The sequence below is a fragment of the Myotis brandtii genome, unplaced genomic scaffold (genome assembly GCF_000412655.1).
Source record: "Myotis brandtii unplaced genomic scaffold, ASM41265v1 scaffold26, whole genome shotgun sequence".
Classification (NCBI taxonomy): Eukaryota; Metazoa; Chordata; class Mammalia; order Chiroptera; family Vespertilionidae; genus Myotis; species Myotis brandtii.
In genome coordinates, this window is record NW_005359880.1 from 2,300,293 (window position 1) to 2,321,156 (window position 20,864).

Sequence of the window (20,864 nt, forward strand, 5' to 3'; positions counted from 1 at the left end):
CTATTTCATTGGTACACTTTATTCATTCAGGAACTACTTATTGTGTACTTACAATGTGCTCAGCACTGTTCTAGATGCCAGGGACACTACAGTGAACAAAACAGACCAATGTCGCTGCCTTCATAAAGCTTACATTTGATTAGAGGAGACGAGTCCTGTGGAGATAAAGCAGAGTGTGGTGGGGGCCACTTCAGACAAGTGGCTCCGGGAAGGCCCACAGAGAGGAAGGCATGTGCTATAAGATATCAAGGGGGAGGGTGGGTAGTGGGAAGAGATCAACCAAAGAACTTGCATATGCTTAACCCATGGACACAGGCAATAAGGTGGTAAAGGCCTGGGGCAGGGCAGGGCAGGGATGGGCTAGAAGAGGGCATTAAGGGTTAAAGGGGGACATATGTAATACTTTCAACAATAAAGATTTTTTAAAATGACATCAAGGGGGAATGAATTCCAGACAGAAGCCCTGGGATGCTAGAGGGCTGTCCCCTCCAATATCTGAGTTGAATCCTAGTGGTCCTTGAATCAGCTCCAATGCCATGTTTTCCAAGAAAATGTTTCCACTATCTTTCCCAGGCAGAATGATATTCTTCCTCCCATTCTTATATATATATATCTCAGATAGTTTCATGAATCTGTCATCATTTATACATATTGTCCTCAAAACTATTCATTTAAAAACATTACCTTAAGAAGAAGCAGATGTGAGGAGGTACTCTTGATGATCTCCGACCTCATTCTCATAATTGCAGGGGCGTGATCAGAATTCTTTGGAAAGAAAGGTTTGGGAATCAAAGTGCAGATTTAAGTTTATTAGCTAGGGCAAGTTGGACAAATCCCTTCGCCTTGCTTAAGCCACCATTGTGCAATGGTAAAGTATTGTAATGGGAAAAAGCACAAAGTAGGCCCTCAGTAAGCAATAGCGCTTTCAGTATTGTAATGGGAAAAAGCATGACAAAGGCCCAGCTCCATGAAAGCACAAAGTAGGCCCTCAGTAAGCAATAGCGCTTTTCTTTCTTGGAAAGCAAACTGCTTTCTTTCATTTACCTCCAATGGCAGCTGCTACCACAAGAGGGCACTATCTGCACAGCTGGGAAAGCATGGCTCCTTGGCCTCAGATTCAATCAGCTACCAGCTCACACCTAAGCTTGAAATCCATGGTGTGTGGACTTTGAATGTAGAATGGCATTGGACATGCATATAGTAGTGATGACCTTAAAACCACCAAGTCTGTTATGAGCAGAGCAGGAGAAACAAGGACCTAGTGTGGTGGCGAAGAGCAAAGGTCTTCTGAGTCAGACTGATTGGGGTTTGAATATGGGCTCACCAACCACATTGGACAGTTGTCTCTTACTGAGCTTCACCTGTGAAATGTGGTTGTGCCAGGCCTCCATCAGGCGGGGTGCTGGCCCCAGTGAGCTCAGTCTGGCTGGCACCTGGATGAGCGAATACAGGTGATGAGAGCGCAGGGAAGAAGTCTGGGAGGTACCTGGCAACTGCTCACCTGCTGTGGATGCACAAACCAGCTCTCTGCTCTGCTCCTCTCACTGGAGTTTCTTCTGTGGAGTCCCCAGTACTCACGGCCCTGAGTGCAAAAGCCAAGCGAGACAAGAAACCAGCAAAGAGCTAAGTGAAAGAGCAGTTATGTCACCAATTAGAAAGAAAGTTAAACTGTAAGCGTACTTTTAAAAGTTGTTTAAAACACATTCTTTACCCTAGCTGGTTTGGCTCAGTGGATAGAGCGTCGGCCTGAGGACTGAAGGGTCCTGGGTTCAATTCCAGTCAAGGGCCATACCTCAGTTGCAGGCTCGATCCCCAGCCCTGGTTGGGGCACATGCAGGAGGCAACCAGTCAATGTGTCTCTCACATAGATGTTTCTCTCTCTTGGTCTCTCCTCTCCCTTCCACTCTCTCTCTCTCTCTCTCTCTAAAAAAATAAAATAAAAATTAATGGAAAAATATCCGTGGGTGAGGATTAACAAAAACAAAAACATGTTTTAAGGACAGCCTCTTCAACAAAGTGTCAAGAAAACTGGATATATTCACATGCACATGAATGGAGGTGGACCCTTACCTTATACCATACACAAAAACTAACTAAAAATGGATCCACAACTTAAATGTAAGACCTAAAATTATAAAACTCTTCATAGAAAAAATAGGGGGAAAGCTTCATAACAATGGATTTGGCAATTAACTCTTGGATGTGACACCAAAAGCATAGTCAATAAAAGTAAAATAAACAGCACAATATCAAAATATATAATTGTGCATCAAAGGACACAATCAGCAAGAGCGATGAAAAGGCAACCTACAGAATAGGAGAAAATATTTGCAAATAATCTATCTCATAAGGGGCTAAAACTCAATCTATAAAGAACTCTTACAACTCAACAAAAAAATCCAATTTAAAAAAATGTACTCAACTAGACATTTCTCCAAAGAAAGCATATAAATGGACAATGAGCATAAGAAAAGATGCTCAACACCACTAATCAATAGGAAAATACAAATCAAAACCACAATGAGATATCACCTCACACCCACTGGGATGGCTACTATCAATAGAACGAGTGGTGGCAAGGATGAGGGGAAATTGGAACACGGTGTACTACTAGTGGGAATGTAAAATGGCACAGCCACATGGAAAGCAGTGTGGCAGTTCCTCAAAATGTCGAAAATAGAATTACCACAGGACCCAGCGATTCCAAAGTAACTGAAAGCATATTTGAGTAGCCATTACTATGGATTTTGTGTCCCCTCCAAATTCTTATGCTAAAATCCCTAATCCTGTCCTGGCTGGGTAGCTCAGTTGGTTATAGTGTCATCCAGATATGCCAAGGTTGCAGGCTCGATCCCCAGTCAGGGCACATAGGAGAATCAACCAATGAATGCATAAATAAGTGGAATAACAAATCTGTTTCTCTCTCTCTCTCTCTCAAAAAAAATCAATAAAACAATTCTTTATATAAAAATAACAATCTGTTTCTCTCTCTCTCAAAAAAAAAATCAATAAAACAATTCTTTATATAAAAATAACCCTAATCCTCAAGGTGATGGTATTTGGAGATGGGGCCTTTGGAAGGTAATTAGGTAATGAGGGTGGAGCCCTCCTGATAGGATTAGTGCCCTAAGAAGAGGCAAAATACAGCTTGCTACCTCTCTTTGCTCTCCACCATGTGAGGCTATGAGAAGACGGACATCTCCAAACCCAGAAGAGGGTTCTCACCAGACCCTGGATCTGCCGGCACCTTGACCCTGCACATCTCTCTAAAACTGTGAGAAGTAAATGCTTGTTGGTTAAGCACCCAGCCTGTGGTCATTTGTTACAGCAGTCCTAACTTGTTACCGGACTGAAGGGGTTCATTCGCCTGCATGTGTCAAAGCCCAATAGACAGGAACGGGAGTTTGCAGCCAAGAAAGTAAGGATTTCTTGAGGAGATGGCGCCAGGCCTGGAGACACAGGTAGCTCATACTCAAATACTTGGCTCCCTGATAGCTTCCGGGGGGTGGTTATACAGGGGAAAAGTCATTAACCATGGTGACTAAAAGAGTTAGGGTGTGGTCTCAACTGATTGGTTGGTGCCAGGATATGGGTAATTGATCACTGCGTTCAGTCCTCATGTCAGCCATGGAGTTGCTCTATCCAACTTCACAAGGATTTGTTCTGTGGGGTCATTCCACTTTCCTGTTCCAGAGCTAAAACACAACTGAGGCCAAGATATTAGGATTCGTTTGATTGAAAACCCTGTCTCAATAGTCAATAGACCCAGGGGCTTGTTCCTAAGATTACTGGATGCTGACCAGAACCTCACTGTCCTGAGGGCTTAACGATTAAGCAAGGGAGAAGGAGGTGTGTGAGCCAGGGCAGGGCGCTAGGTGAGGCCAGTTTGAGTCAAAGGGAAAACATCAAAATAAAAGTCCACAGAAAAGGAAATAAGGTTTCTGCATGGTGACAAACTGACTAAGACACCCACGTTCAGCAGCAGCACTCACAACAGCCAAAAGGTAGAAGCAACCCAAGCGTCTATCAATGGGTGAATAGATAAAATGTTGCAGATACATGTGTTCAGAAAAAAAGTATTTATTTGGCAACTTTACAAAAATATTTAGGCACATAATTTTCATGTTTATGTCACCTGGTTTACATATCTCAATTCTCAGTACCTCTTAAAAACACTAAAATGGTCATTTGGTAAATAGAATCTACACTGAAAAAATACTATAATAGGCCAACGTTTGTAGACAAAAATCAGTTGATCATCAGCATGAGAAAGCAACATTTATGAACAACATAATCTCTAAAAACATTTCTGTGAGACAATAAATCTAACCAGTAGATTTATTTTAAAAGTATTTTCAAAAAAGAAAGCTTAAAACAAAAAACAAAAAAACACCCTACCATGGAGTATCTCCTCAAACCATGATGAAGCGGGAGCCTAACACAAGTACTAGAAACAGGTTTAGTGAAGGTGCCAGAGGTTCACAAACACCAACAACTGAGATGAACCCAGACGCAGATGCAGACGAAGCGCGTTGTCCGGGCGTTTATTTCGGAGAAGGGAAGGAGGAATGACGGGCATGCAAACAGCCACCTTAAAGGGACAAACTGGGAACGTTTTAACTGAATCACCATTCTGAAGTGTAATTACCTTCCTCTAAGACAGCGGTTCTCAACCTGTGGGTCGCGACCCCTTTGGTGGTCGAACGACCCTTTCACAGGGGTCGCCTAAGACCATCCTGCATATCAGATATTTACACTACGATTCATAACAGTAGCAACATTACAGTTATGAAGTAGCAACGAAAATAATTTTATGGTTGGGTCACAACATGAGGAGCTGTATTTAAAGGGCCAGAAGGTTGAGAACCAATGCTCTAAGAGGTAACATAATGTTTGTTTCTTGAAATTTACCGTAAAAATATAAATAATTCCGTCATTTTTAAAAAACAACGTGGAATCACCTGTATCACACAATGGCCACAATTATGGTATATCCGGTAGGAATTTTAAAAGATCTTGAAAAGACACTGTTATTTAAGCATTCCGGAAGCAAACAAGGTACAGGTCACATTTTTCAAGAAATACACACATTGTCGAGGCCTCTAGCATTTAAAGAACACAACTTAAGAAACTTGTTTTGCCTAAAGTCTCACCATAAAATGACAGTAACAAAATCTGCCAAGTGCCTAATATATACTAGGCATTGTGCTGAGTAGTTTTGCATCCAATACCTCATTTCTTTTGAATATTAGTATTAGGAGGAACTAATAATACAAAGTTATGGGGAAGCAAGAATAAACGCAGTAAAGGGAAGAGGGACTCAGGGTAGTCATGGAATTCTTATAGCCTGGCACATCTCAGAGCTAAAAGACTAGTATAAATTATAAAAGTCCTCTTAGAGTTAAAAAAAAAAAAGCTTCAGCTTTATGGGTGGGTCACCCCTAATCACTGATACTGATAAATCACCGACTCCTTCAACTACTTCTTTCAGTTAGGGTCTTGCTGAAGAATACAAGCAAGAAACATGTCCTATTCATCTCATTTTCCCCAGAGCTTCGTGTTGTATATTGGTTTGATATGATTTCAAATTTACTTGTTTATGACAAAAATAAAGTTGTTTTAAGAGTAAAGCTGCTTTGCCCTAGCTGGTTTGGCTCAATGGATAGAGCGTCAGCCTGTAGACTGAAGGGTCCCGGGTTCGATTCCAGTCAAGGGCACATGCCTGGTTGCAGGCTTGAACCCTAGTAGGGGGCATGCAGGAGGCAGCCCATCAGTGATTCTCTCTCATCATTGATGTTTCTCTCTCTCTCTCCCTCTTCCTTCCTCTCTGAAATCAATAAAAATATGTATTTTTTTTTAAAAGAGTAAAGCTGTTTTGATATAAAAGTGAAGTAAAATATGTCATGATGACATCATCTCAGCTGTTGAGGAGCGTCCCTGGAGGCCTATCAATAAAAAACATCTCAAGAGGAAGCAACTGTGACGAGGGCCTATTTAGACTATAAATAGTCTGCATGTTTGTGAAGAGAGTTTATGAGGTCTATTTGAAATTCTCTCTGGGCAAGGAGACCCTTTGCTGATCTAAACAGCTCTCCCAAGACCTTTGGGCACTAGCTCCCCACAGTAATGGTGACTCCTACCAGCAGTGACAAGAGCCTGCAGCAGCCTCTCAGAGGACATCTTGCCGGCCAGCTAGGGCCAGCATTCCCCAGCAATCTGCTCTAGCACAAGCGATCTGGTTTGTGCTGGCAGCTGGAAGGCAACTCCGTTGATTAAGCTGTCTCTCCCAAGAACCAACCTTATAGAAAAGGTACACCTCAACTAGATTTGGGCTTTATTTCATTCACCTTCCCTCACCTGGCCTGGAACAGTAGTGTAACTATCATTGCTTTGGAGTATGTTGTTTTGTTATGGGCTTAGGAAATTTTTAGAATTCCCACAGTGAACATGTGTTAAATAAAATACTGGCAAAGCAATCTTAGTCTCTGAGCATAATTTTGCCACCCAAAACAAAACACTGAGCATAACGACTGGCAGCAAATAGATGCTCAGTAAATCTTTGCTCACTGACTAAGGCCATCACAAAGGAAAGGCAAGCCTAAATTCCTAGGTACTACTCCCAACCAGTCAAATGTGTGAAATTCTATTATTCTTTCCATGAAGATCACATACCAGCTTTACTGACCCGAACTTTCCATGGATTTCTGATACAATAGGACTACCGAAAACTTTCCACCTACATTCAAGATGGATCCTACAAATGACTGACTCATAAAGTCGACAGCCATATGAGGTCATTAAAAATCACTGGACATGTTATGTTGGCAATGTGTAGCCCCATCAACCAGGGTTATTTGAATCAATCTGGCACTGACTGAAAGCAAACTGACCAAAAAGGACTCTACTGTCATTAACTCAAAAAGAAGCTATTAGTCAGAATTTTGCTTTAAAAGAATTCTCTCCACAGCTCATCTGTCTCACAGAGCAAATTACAGACTGAACTCGACACTGCCGCTTTTTCCTCCCAGGAGGTAGTTACCAGGTCAGAGAATGTTTGACCTTGTAAGATATCAACCTCAGGATACACTCCAGACAGCCTGGGTGATGCTCTAGCACTAGGGAAATCTCCAGCGTCCTGCTCTAACCGAGCTGCACATAATGGAAGCAAACTCCAAAAAACGGTTGGCCAGTTCTGTCCTTGCTCAGACAGAAATAGCACTAGGGAAATCTCCAGCGTCCTGCTGTAACCGAGCTGCACATAATGGAAGCAAACTCCAAAAACGGTTGGCCAGTTCTGTCCTTGCTCAGACAGAACTCTCAAATAGACCCCAACTCCCCCAGGCTGCTTCCTCTTATCCTACAATGTGGATGGCAGTTGAAGGGGGCATCCAGGAATCACAGCACATACAGACAGGAGCTATAAGTTGTCCTATTGCGTCTGGTCAGTCAGTTCGGCATAGGGTATGGGCCCTGAGATCATGTGCATTTAGCGAAGCTGTATCTTATACATGATTTTCTCAGATAAACCTGGAGAGATGGCGGATCTTCAAGGGAACCTGATCCCAAGAGGAAATTCAACTCCTGGTGGGGTTCTAGTTCAACACCTCGAAACACATCCAAAGGCCTTTCATGATGAGAAATTCTACAACACAAATTATTTCTAATGTCCAAGTTCTTTCTTCCATGTGGCTAGTAGAAAAAGGAACAGAACTGCTGGAATTAGGTCTCACAATGCCTTTCCACTGTGCCCAGGCAAACCCAGGCAGTGACAGGCAACAGTCACAGCCAGAAGTGCGTATCAGCTGCGGCCAGCCTGGGAGTTAGAGGAGAGCGCTGGCATATAGTGTGATCCATCATTCTCCCTGATTTGCAAAGCCTATTCCTCTCTGACTAAAATTCAATCAACTGCTTGCCGCAAGCTAATCCAGCTAGCACCCCCATTTCCTTACTCCCTCTTACAGGACAGTTAATTTATGGCAGCATGGTACAATGGAAAAAACACATATTTTGACTAATTAGCAAATCACCTACTTTCTTTGAGTCTTGTTTTCTCATTGGTAAAACAGGGACAGTAAGAACCATCTTACACAAGGTAATGTCCTATGCTCCCACCAGAATTTCCTCAGATCAGCTGATATGGGGGGGGGGGGCAGGGGAGTGAGCCTTAGGAACTCTTACATGGAGCTTATAACTTGGAAGTTGGCTGTGAGGCTAATTCTGGGGACCCAGCACCACTGGCCAGGCTTTAATAAAGACAAAGCAAAATAAGGGAAAAGCATAAATATGACCTCCATCAAAAATATAAATAGATCAAAACCTTCCAGGTGCCATATTGAGACACCAAATTATTCATTGTTTAGATCAAAGGAGCCCAGTGGATCCCACACCCAATGAACTAAAAGTAGTGTGTGCACCAGGCACCCAGCCTCCTGCATACTCACTGCACAACTGGCTGAGCAAACACTCCTCCCCAAAGTCAGCAGATGTGTCTGAACCAAGTCACAGGACTGTGTTGAATTTAACACCCTGGCCCACCCAAAGAGGCAATTCAATGTCCATTCACAGCTGTTCTCCCAGAATGCAGCATTGGGCTTGAGAGAAGCTGGTGTCCTCAGTAAGGCAGTGAAAGGACAAAGACCAGAACGTAGGTGGGAGTGACCACAGGAGAGAGGTGTGCTCATGCCGTCAGGAGAAAGGTGACAGCTCTAACACCAACCAGCCCTCAACAATACACAAACATCTAACCAGCCTTTCCCCTCAAGCCAATGCATTCAGGAATGTAAGACCCAGTCATATTGGTTTAAAGAGGGGTAAAAAGAGTAGCAGCTAAACCCGGAGAAGGGATGCACGGGGAAATACAGAGGGGTCACCTTGCCTGCCTGCCTACCATTCTCACTCAGGGAAGGGCCGGGCTGCATGGTTCACAAAATGCACCTCTTCACATGCCTCTGATCTCACACCTCAGCGTTTGGTTTCACACCGCTGTGGGTGAGGTGGGGCGGGTGCTTCCAACCCCACATATAGATTGCAGTGTCTAAGAACTGGATAAAGTTCTACGACTTGTTCATAGTCACATCTGCTGAATGGATGGATCAAGCTGAGTTCTCTGTCTTACTTCACTCAGTCACTACAGCCATAGTGAGCTCATTCAACGACTTCCGAAAACCTCTCTGTATCCCCAGCACTTAGGATCAGGCCTGGCACATGTTACACACTCACTACATTTTAGGTGAATGAATGAATCAGAGAGATAGATAAGTGCTTCCTCCAGCACTTCATTATCCCCATCCCACACAACCAAGAGGGAACAGCAAGTTTTCAAGGAATGCACTCTGCTCATCCCAGGAGTTCTCAGGAAAGCCAACATGCAAAGTGATACACCTCTAAGCCCCGCCTATTTTTTTAGAGCCAAAGTTGTAGTCTTTGGCAAATGCAACGATATCCTTATGAAGAAAATGCAATCGTTAAGAAATGTAATTCAAAGAAGAGACACTGCCGATACTCCACTGCATTTCCAGCAGAAGGAAGGCTAGACCTGCCTCCAGACGCAGCAATGACTTGAACGAGGAGGCTCCAGTTGGAGCACTTTATAGATGCAGCTCTCAGGGACACCTGGATATCAAAGTATGGAATACAACAGTTTTTCCAAACACCGATGGTTCACTGTCGGCACAGAAGAAAAATAAATTAAAAAGCCTGGTGCATTTTCCAGTCTGATATAAATTAATTCAAATGGCATAATTAAAATAGAGTCAATTATAAGTTTCTCTCATAAAATGTTAAAAGGCAGCAATCAATCCTAAGATTGTATAAGTGCAAAGGAATGGTATTTTCTCCATAATCAAGACACCCCAGTATCTGTGTAAGAATTGCCAGTGCTCCAAGCTGATCAAAGTCTTAGGCCTACGTCGCTGATGCAATCTTCTGGTCATACTGCTCCTTTCCCCTTAATGTCCAGCTTGTTACTGGCCTCCGACTGTTTGCTCAGCTGCTCTTCAGAGAAAATGATGTAGGAATACACCAGGCTCCCAGCAATACTGCAAAATAGAAAACATCATCAGGGAGTAAGGAAGGGATGGCAAATGCAAGGGAGACTGGTGTGAGGGTGGAGTCACCTGTATAAATCAACGGCCCATAAAATTAAAACAGATGCAGCATTTTCATCTACAGAACGAGAGACCCTCCCCTATCCTGGTATTATCTACTGCGGTTGACGCTCCGGGAAGATGAATGTTCGCACAGACTTGTCAACAGGACTGCCAATTTTATACAAGGTTTTTGGAAGACAATTTGTTGAAATAAAATAAACCTTAGAATTCTGCATATCCTTTGACCTAGTCATCTATTTCACTGATGAATTGTGCACATCTCCTTAGACTTATCAACGAAGTGTTTATCACATCATTTATAATAGCAGAAAATTAAAGGGTAAATGTCCCACAGTGAGGAATTATATAAATTCATACAATAAAATAACATTCATCCATTAAAATGATGTAAAATAAAAACAGGCAGTGACATCTTAAATGAAATAAATCTCACAAATCTTTAACTATTATCTAATCCCATTTTATTTAAATAAACAAGAATATGTATATTGATATGCACCAGAATCAAGTCTGGAAGGAACACAAGAATATTAACAATGGTTACATCTGGATGGTGAGGTTATAGGTGATTTTGTTTTTATTCGTATTTTCTGCATTTCTGAAAATAATCATTCAAGGCAAATGTTATTTTTAATAAAAATAAAAATCATCGCAATGAATAAGCAAGCATGCGGATGCTGGGTGATTCAGAGCCGGTTCTTCTCTGACTAGAATCACATCCGCAGTGGAAAACCCATTGTCTGAGCTCTCAGCCTCGGAGTGGGTTGCTGGCGCCCTTCACTTGTCCACCACACCTACCACCCGGGGGGTTCACTCTTTAGGGACAGTGATTACTCTTATCTGTTCTCTGTGGGGATCTCAACCGCACCTGCGACACACAGCTTCAGCCCTGACCTGCTCTTCCGCTGAGCCTGCCCCCGTGGCTCCCTTGGGTCTCCAGCTGGCAGCCTGGCCTGGGCTCTGCTTTCAGATGTCCCTGCCCTAGGTTTGGCCCCACCCTTCTGCTTGACCATTTGGCTCATAAACGTGCTGCTTATTTTAAATCAGTTCCTTTTTCCTCCGGGCTTTGGTGAGAGGTGCCTCGCTCCCGCAAGTAAGGATGATGAGGCACTTCACAGCACTTAATAATCAAATGGTGGCCATTTATGCAACTCTATTACATGTCATGTTATTGTATATACATCTGCTGCTGCAATATTCCTGTGAGGTACACTGTCTCTGCAGATGAGAAAAACTGAGTCCCAGAGGCAAAAGATAACTTGCTCAGGGTCACAAAGCATCCGAATGATGGGCCAGAATAGAACCCCGTCAGTCCAGTTTTTCCTACTGAAATGGCTTCCTCTGGCCCCTGTTCCACTGGGTGTTGCAGGTGCCTGTCCTTATCTTGTTCCCATCGGCCTATAAATTTCCCAGGGCTTTCCTCTCAGCCCGACAGAGTCCCTTGCACAGGCCTGGCACTTTGTAGCAGCACAGTAAATAACTGCTGAACGATATCCGTTACAGCCCTGTGCACAGAAAGGAACCTCATGACCCAATCCTCGTGCCAGTGTTCACAGAGCTCGTCTGCTCATCTTCTTCATCTGGTAACTTTATTCCACTTCCTTTTCTTTCTTTTTTTAAAATTTTCTCTCTCTTCTGGAAGCTTTTTTAATTTTCTAGTGCACCAAGTAGATAATTTTTCCTGGCCGCTGGGCTAGGACCTAAGGAGATGGTTTACTGTGTAGCCTTTGGACTGGGGCTAAATATTCTTGAGGTTCACTGTACAGCTACATGGGAGTCAATTTCCACCAACCCCACTCCATGCCCCAACACAGTGGAAGGACTGCTCCTTCTTTCTGTCATCCTAGTCTCCTCCAGATTCCCACTCGCATGACAACCTATTTTCCTGTCAAGTTCATCTTTGACGCTCCTGTTAGGCCAGTTTCACCTGGAGAGGAATAATGGAGCAATGCAGGCCGGACGACAAGGACCTTACCCCAGGCGTAGTCCTTATGGAGATCCGGGACCCTACGCTGTTAGTGCAGTTGGTGTAATGAAAAATCAGTGGCTGTGGAGTTAGGCCAGGGGTGGGCAAACTTTTTGACTCGAGGGCCACAATGGGTTCTTAAACTGGACCGGAGGGCCGGAACAAAAGCATGGATGGAGTGTTTGTGTGAACTAATATAAATTCAAAGTAAACATCATTACATAAAAGGGTACGGTCTTTTTTTTTTTTAGTTTTATTCATTTCAAACGGGCCGGATCCGGCCTGCGGGCCGTAGTTTGCCCACGGCTGAGTTAGGCCTTTGTTCAACCTTGAATATACTGCTAGCTCTGTGTCCCTAGAAAAATTTGTTAATTTATCTGAGATTCTATTTTCTGTGTTAATAAAAGAAGAATAATACTACCATCCAGCCGGCATGTCTCAGTGGTTGAGCATCGACCTATGAAGCAGGAGATCAAGGTTCAATTCCTGGTCAGGGCACATGCCTGGGTTGTGGGCTCAATCCTCAGTGTGAGGCATGCAGGAGGCAGCCAATCAATGATTCTCTCTCATCATTGATGTTACTATCTCTCTCTCCCTCTCTGAAATCAATAAAAATATATTTTTTAAAAAAGAATACTATCTATCTAGGCTTATTTGAGGATTAAGTGAGATAGCATGTATAAAGAACCAGGCCTTAATCCTGGCACACAGTTAAGCAATCAGGAAATATTTATTCCCTCCTCTGTCAGCTCTGATATTCACCAGCCAGAGGCAAAATGCAATGTTAATAAAGGGACGGTGGTATAATCAGAGTTAACCTGATGCAAGAGGGCACCCTGTTGCCACATAACCAGCGCAAAACCACATACAGAGACTATTGAACTCTGGAGAATGAAGAGCAGAGACTGTTCAGTCTCACAAGTCCCAACAAGAGGCAGTACAAGATTTTCCATCTCATCTTTATTCCTGACTTGATCATTATCAGGTATATAAATTCTCAGAAATGACCTTTCCTGAATCACCTGAAGAGAACTGACTATTCATCAACAAGAATACCGTGTGCCAAGCAGTCATGAGTTAATGCTTTGGAAGGGAATATCACACAGTTGCCCTGTAAACAACATGGGGGCTAAGGGTACCAAAAATCCACATATAACTTTGGATGCCCCAAAAACTTTACTAATAGCCTGTTGCTGACTGAAAGCCTTACAGAAAATAGGCAGTTGATGAACTCATATTTGGTATGTTGTCAGTATTATATACGACTAGAGGCGTGGGGTCCCTCGGCCGGGTCAGCGATCAGGGCCAATTGGGGCCGGCCGGCCAGGGGAAGGGACCGTAGGAGGTTGGCCGGCCACGGGAGGTTGGCTGAAGGAGCGCACTGACCACCAGGGGGCAGCTCCTGTGTTGAGCATCTGCCCCCTGGTGGTCAGTGCATCGTCATAGCGACTGGTCGACCGGTCATAAAGGTCACTTAGGCTTTTATATTTATAGATAATCTTACAATAAAGTAAAGCTAGAGGAGAAAGAATAGTTCTAGTACTGTACATAGTTACTGAAAAATCCATATACAAGTGGACCCACACAGTTCAGACCTGTGCTATTCAAGGGTAAACTTTAAAACTGCTTCCTGGCAACTTTGGGAATGCTGGGAAACTGGGAGGAGGGGAAGAAGAAGATGGAAAAGAGAGAGGGAAAAGCCTAGATTTGGGGCGGAGGGGGGAGACCTATATCTGAATTTTCATACATCACTACCATGATTGTGAACCAGGATCTTCTACTACTTCAAAAAAAGAAAAACTTCTCATTAATCTGGCTCCACAAACATTCACATGAAATTTGATAACTTCTGATACTTTGCAACTGGTGTTTATATATTCGACCATTCTAAATATTCATTTTTTAAATCTCAAGCAATTCTCCAGCTGCCTAATATTCACATCACATAGTACTACCAAATTCACTGAGTCTGTGGCAGACACAGCCAGGAGATAAACAGAAGAGAAAGGCAAAGCTACCGTGCCCTGCAGACAGGGGTCTAGCTAGAATAATGCAGGAAAGACTGGAAAGTGCTGAGCTGTGCCCCTCCTCGGCTCTGATCCACTTCTGATCTCCCAGAGCCATGCAAACACAACCTGCCTCTCCTAGACCGAGAGCCATGCACACATTTTCCAGCCACAGAGAAGTAGACAGCCATTCACAAATGCAAACTAAAATGCCTTCAGCAGAGCCACTTCAGGGCCAGGCACAGAGTCCTGACGTCCAGCTGCCCCCATCTCTCCTTGTAGTCCATAATGTGCTCCTCCACCCCATCTCAACTCACTCACTCCACTCCACCACACTGGCCTCCTTGCTGTTCCTTGAACACACCAGGCACACTCCCACTTCAGGGCCTTTTTCTTTTTTTTAATGTTTTTTTAATTGATTTCAGAGAGAGGAGGGGAGGGAGAGAGAGGGATAGAAACATCAATGATGAGAGTCTCTTTGCTTGGCTATCTCCTGCATGCCCCCTACCAGGGACTGAGCCCGCAACCTGGACATGTGCCCTGACGGGGAATCGAACCGTGACCTCCTGGTTCATGGGTTGATACTCAACCACTGAGCCACACCGGCCAGGCCCACTTCAGGGCCTTTTCACTTGCTCTTCCCTCAAGAAATCAATGTGGCTCATTCCCTCCATTTTTTAGGTCTTTACATAACATATAACCTTTCAGCAGGTGCCCCCACCCCTGAAATACTCCCTATCCCCCCTGCCCTGCTTTATTTTTCTGCAATACTATCTATCAGAGCTAACATTTATCACCAGCACATAGTTCACTCATTTATCTCTTCCTTCATTTTCTGTCTCCTCTACTACAAGGAAAACTCCATGAAGGGAAAGGGTTTTAATCAGTTTGCTAGCAGCTCTATCTCCACTGCCAACAACAATGTTTGGTACCTGGTAGGTGGCTATTATACATTTTTTTATGAATAAATCTTCCCAGCTAGATTACAAATTCCCTGAAAATAAAAATTAGCCTATGGCTTTGCATGCACTAAGTAGTTACTTCCTTTAATACATGTACAGAAAGGGCTCAACAATTGATTCTTTCCCTGTCTGCAGAGGAAAATAGAATAAAAGACAAATCAGGCAGGAAGTAAGCAAGGAGACTCTGCAAATGTTCAAAACAAGAAGGGCCATTTTAACCTCCAATCCCATGTGCCCTCACATGGTTGAATTATAGGGCATCTTTTAAAAGATGGATCAGGGTTAGAATCTCAGCTCTGATTCTTACTATGGTAATAGCTGTGTGACTTTGGGCAAATTATTTCACCTCTCTGACCTTGATTTCATTATTACGTGAGATGATTAAATGAGATGACACTATAAAGGTGACCATCATCTACAAGCACTCAACAAACATTAACTTCCTAACTGTTGCCTTCCCAGGGATCTATTTATGTCCTTGCTATACTAAGATAAGTGTTGGTCTGTGCACATACTTTAAAAATAGAAGTACCTTAGTCATACAATTCTGGCCAGGATGTGAACCAATCTATCTGCCTAGGAGTTTTAGGATAACCTAAATGTTACAGACACTTTCAAAGAATAGTTTAGGAATTTCTTATAAACATACACTTATCACACAACCCAGGAATTCTATTCCTAGGTATTTATCCCAAGTAAAATGGAAACGATGTTCACACACAAACTTCTAAGCAAATGTTTTAGCAGCTAATACAAAACAGTTAAAAACTGGAAACTTGTCTTTCAATTGGTGAATGGATAAACTGTGACATATCCAGTTTATCCATTCACCAATTGAAAGAATAGAATTCTACTCAGCAATAAAAAGGTATAAACTACTAATATATGCAACAACACAAAATCTCAAATGCAAGATGGACTATGCTAGATGAAAGAAGTCAGGCCAAAAGCTACATAATATTATGTATCATTATATGGCATTCTGGACAGAAAACAGATTATGGGCAGAGGTTCAATGCGAAGGGACATAGGGAGATTTTTTTTTAGGTGTGGGCGTGTGATACAAACGTTTCATATCTTGAATGTGGTGCAGTAGTTGTCAAAACTCATAAGCTGTACATTAAAAGGGTTTAATTTTACTGTAATTAAATGTATAATTTTTTTAATGGAAACAAAAAAAGGGGGGGGGGACTACAGCTAAGATGAATTCCAGAGATTCTAAGAATTCCAGCCTGGGCAGTTATGAGGATGATGGTGTCATTACCTGGAAAGGCTACATGACTCAAGTAGAAGCCGCAGACAGAGTGCAGCCACCGGGAGAAGTGCAGCAGCACGCGCTGTCACCACCCTTCTCTACTCCTTCCCACCCTCTCTGTAGCTGTCTCAGGCTTGGACCAGCACCTTTGTAACTGGCCACTGGAAAAAGGCATTTAGGGGATTTGGAGAGAGCCAGACTCGCCACAGAGCCCTACTTCTGTCAGCCTAACATGTATCAAATCCAACATCTTGAAACAGAAATTCTACTGGAAGAATTTTTCCAGATGTTAGATTTCATACATGTTAGGCTGACATAAGTTGTAACACTCCAATATACTCGGGAACTTAAAGTTATTTTAAGTGGCTTCCAATGTGAAAAAAAGATATCTAACCTGTCTTATAAGATTATTTTATAAGAGAGTTGAACTGTAGAGATCTAAACATGCAAATAGAAGCTTCTACTTCATTGTGGCTCTCGGGTTAATCATTTTAAGGGGACAAAAAGAAAATTAAGGCATCTCTGACTCAGGTCTATATAGTGTCATAATGACTTTTAATCCAGACTTTTAGAAATGAGTGAAAATCAGGCCATGTCCAAAGTCAGAACTGGTTCACCATTTTGCTCCTTATATCCTGGCCCTTCCACACAAATTTTAACGAAAGAGATATTTACTAAGCACAGATGTCAAGCAGTGAGTTAGGTACTTTATACTCATTAGGTTACTTCATTCTAACAACTCTAAAATGATAGGTATTTCCATCCTTAGCACATTACAAACACTGAAGCTCAGGAAAGATGAGCAACTAACTCAGTCGCACAGACGGCTCGTTTCGGAATGGCAACTCCAACCAGGTCTGAGACCCGACTACTCATCTTCCCTCTATGATGTGCAATTCTCAGGTCGACTGTATACCCACCGTCCCCCCAACTCCGAATCCCACAAATCACCAACGGTTTTTCCTCTAAAAGGCCAACAGCAATAGTGGCAAACGATGTCAGGGAAGGGGCAACGATGAACTATGAACCTATTAATATTTGTGTTAGATTCTCATATTGATCCATACGAGAGGTAGAATAGGTATTATCGTTTGTTTACATGTGAAGAGATTAAAGCTCAGAGAGGTTATGTAATTTGCTGCAAAGGAGAAAGATGATGCTACCATAGTCTAGGCGAGAGCTTCATAGTTCTCAATGTGCTTTTTCACCAATCCAGATAGAATTCAAAGAGCAAATACTTATTAAGCAACAACCAGGATTCATTCTAGGAGCTTGAGAAACTTGAGTGAAAAATATAGGCAGAGAGCCCTACCCTCATGGAAGTTACATTCTAGCAGGGAAGACAGAATATAGGCAATAAATATAAGTAAGCCAATTATACAGTATATTAGAAAGTGATTAAGTGCTCTGAAAAAAAGTAATCAAAAAAGCAGAATAAGATGATTCGGAAGAATCAAAAGGGGAAGAGTAGACTGCAATTTTTAAAATTAATTAATTATATATTTTTTGTTTTTATTGAATGTACTGGGGTGGCACGGTTTTAATAAAATTATATAGGTTTCAGGCTTACAATTCTGTAACACATCACCTGTATATTGTATTGTGTGCTCACCACCCCGAGTCAAGTCTCCTTCCATCACCATTTATCCCCCCTATAGCCTCTTCTCCCTCTTCCCATACCCCCATAGGTTACAATTTTAAATAAGGTGGTCAGGGTAGACTTCCTTGAGAAGGTAACCTCTGAGCAAAACTTTATAGGTGTAAAGAAGTTAGCCATGCAAGTATCTGGCAGTACAATGTTCCAGGCAGAGGAAATAGCCTGTACTAAGGCCCTAAGGTGGGAGCATGTCCAGTGTTCTAAAACAGTGGTCGCCAACCAGTGGTCCATGAGGTCGGAAAGGTTGGCGACCGCTGTTCTAAAGGAACAGGAAGGACCCCAATGTGGATGAAGCGGAGTGACGGAGAAGAAGAGAAGCAGGAGCTGACACTGGAGAGGTAAAGAGGAGGTAGGTCCTGTAGGGCCTTGTCAGCACTTTGGAACATGAAGAGCCTGGGGCGGGGGTAAAATAAGGAGTGTTTTACTTACTTGTTACAAGGAATACACTATCTATTCTGTTAAGGAATGCAGGGTGGGATTGAGGGATGGGGTGGACAAGAAAGGAGTCAAACCAGGGACAAATGTAGAAACTAGGCAGTAATTTAGACCAGGATATTGGTGGCTTAGATGATGATGAACAATGCAGATAGTGAGAAGTAGTCCTTTTCCGAATATATTCTGAAGGTAGAGCCAACAGAATTTGCTAACACAGTAGATATTGGGTATAAGATGGAAGAGTCAAACATGACTCCAAGGTTTTAAAACTGAAAGCCTAGAAGGATGGAGTCTCCATCAGCTGAGATGCAGAGGCTTTGGGTGGAAGAGACTTTGGAAAAACCAAGAGGAGGTCAGTATTGGACATGTCAGCTGGAGATGTCAAGTGGGCTGTTAAATACAGAGCATGAGTTCAGGACAGAGGTCTGGCCCAAATACAAATGTAAGAATTTTTAAGCATATAAATAGATTAAAAACCATGAGATTCAAAATTCTTGAGCTGAAAAAGATCTTTCATACAAGTCACGCTCATCATTGATGAAGATAAATAAAGTCTAAAGAAATGCAGTGATATGGCCAAAGTCAGACACATATAATGCATTTCTAACGGAGCTGGTATTCTTTAGCCCTGAATTTTCTTGAGAATAGTGTACTGCCATCTGGCATACTAAGTAAAGGTCTGTTCTTCGAAGAGCTAAGTAAAAGGAATTCAACTTCCAGAAAAGATTCCCCAACTATTATGCATAAAATATGGAACCACTTTCTCTCCCTTTCTTAAAAAGAACTACCTAAAGATGTTAAATATATAATACATTGGAAGCACTCCAAATAGGTTTAATAAATGAACAAATTTGACATTAAATAGCCCAATCTTATTGTGACACTATTTGTCAAAATGGTTATATTTAAATATTTTACTTACCTGATATTTAAGCCAATGAAGTTTGTCCACGTGAAAATATAATCTCCACCAAAGACCATTCCAATATAAGTTATTAATATATTCTAAAAAAAAAAAAGCAATGGACTGTTACATAGGTTTAACTGAGCTTTTTAAATATTCATATAAACTCCTCCATTCTATGACCCAAATACCTATTCTTAAAATACAAAACAACAAATAAACGGGTAATAACAAAATTCCAACAAGCCTAAAATGAGTGTAGTATGAGCAAGAACACTAACAAGGAAACAATGACATTAGCCTCTGCCCAATTTTTTCTCTACAGACGCTAAATGCTTTCACCAATACTAAAAAATACTAACAAGGTTATCAAACTTTCTCTGCTCTGTGGTATCGGCTGACATTACAAATCTAAATAGAGAAACACTGCTGTTTCCAAGGTAGAAAACACTAATGCATACTTAGCAATAAGAAAAGAATGCTCTTCCTCTCATTGAGATAACTGTTCACTTGTGAGGGGACAGTGAAGAAGAAAAGCCTGGTGACATCAAGAATCTTTCCCTCTTTTTTGAAAAGGATAAAGGGGATGGTGGGAGTTTACCAACATGAAGAAAGTTTTTAGAGGAGCCTTCTTACTATTTTCAAAACACACATGGGAAGTCATCTCAAAGTAGCAATACCTAAAATCACATCTCCTGACTCACTTAATCTCCCAGGCATAAACATCTTCTGCTTATCTGTAGTCCCCTTTAATTAAACTCGGACCACAAAGGTGAAATAAAATTTTCCAAATGTATTCAGTTCTTCCCTAACCTCCATTGTTTCACATTCCTAAGTCACTTACCTCCCTCTCTGCCTTTACAACTGCCATAAACGGTAAATGTCACAAACATTTTTAGTAGCTGGGTTCTCCTAGATTAGGCCTCTGAAGCACAAAATGCTATACTTTAAAATGAACTTCAAAATTATTTTTATAATGGAGTGCCCTTTGAGCATTCAAAATTATGTCTACCTCTTCTAAGTCTAAGGATGGAGAGAGTAAGTTACCTTAAAGCAGATCTTTTTAATTATTTCAGGGGGGGGGTATGTGAAATGCCACGTAACAGTAGGCAACTGGGGAAAATGTGTAATAGGACCTCTCTTCGAATACAGAGATCCAGAGATCCAGGGAGAAGGTAGGTTAATTTGTATAATTGCTCAAGGAACTTTAGAAAGGGAAAAGACAGAGAACCCAATCCTTATTGCGCAAAACCAATCAGCAGAAGGTAGAAAAACTGTAAGTACCACTAGGGCAGCCTAACAAAGGTTTGCTATCAGGAAAGGACCCCAATGCCCACAAAGCAGAACTAACCAGGAAGCACAGAAGAGTCTAGCAGTTCAAAACTAATTCTCAAGTTTTAGTAATACCTGAGAATCATCTGGAAACTGCTAAAGATGATAATTTCCAGGCTCTACTTCAGAGATGCTGACTCAGTATAGCCAAGGTGGGCCTTGGAATTTCCATGTTTAACTAGCTATCCTAAGTAATTTTCCCACCACACTTAAAAGAAACAAGGAATGCTGACCCAAG

General features: G+C 42.1%; 1 protein-coding gene across 2 annotated transcripts in view; it reads right to left on the reverse strand.

Moving 5' to 3' along the window:
• Positions 1-8,046: 8,046 nt before the first annotated feature.
• Positions 8,047-20,864, reverse strand: part of SLC35D1 (solute carrier family 35 (UDP-GlcA/UDP-GalNAc transporter), member D1) — a 36,693-nt gene continuing 23,875 nt past the window's right edge. For both annotated transcript variants that reach the window (XM_014541075.1, XM_014541074.1), the window contains 2 exons: positions 19,313-19,395; positions 8,047-10,037 (listed from right to left, as the gene is read on the reverse strand). In XM_014541075.1, the coding sequence (XP_014396561.1) occupies positions 9,929-10,037; positions 19,313-19,395 (192 nt within the window). In that variant the 3' untranslated portion in view covers positions 8,047-9,928. The remainder of the gene's footprint in view (positions 10,038-19,312; positions 19,396-20,864) is intronic.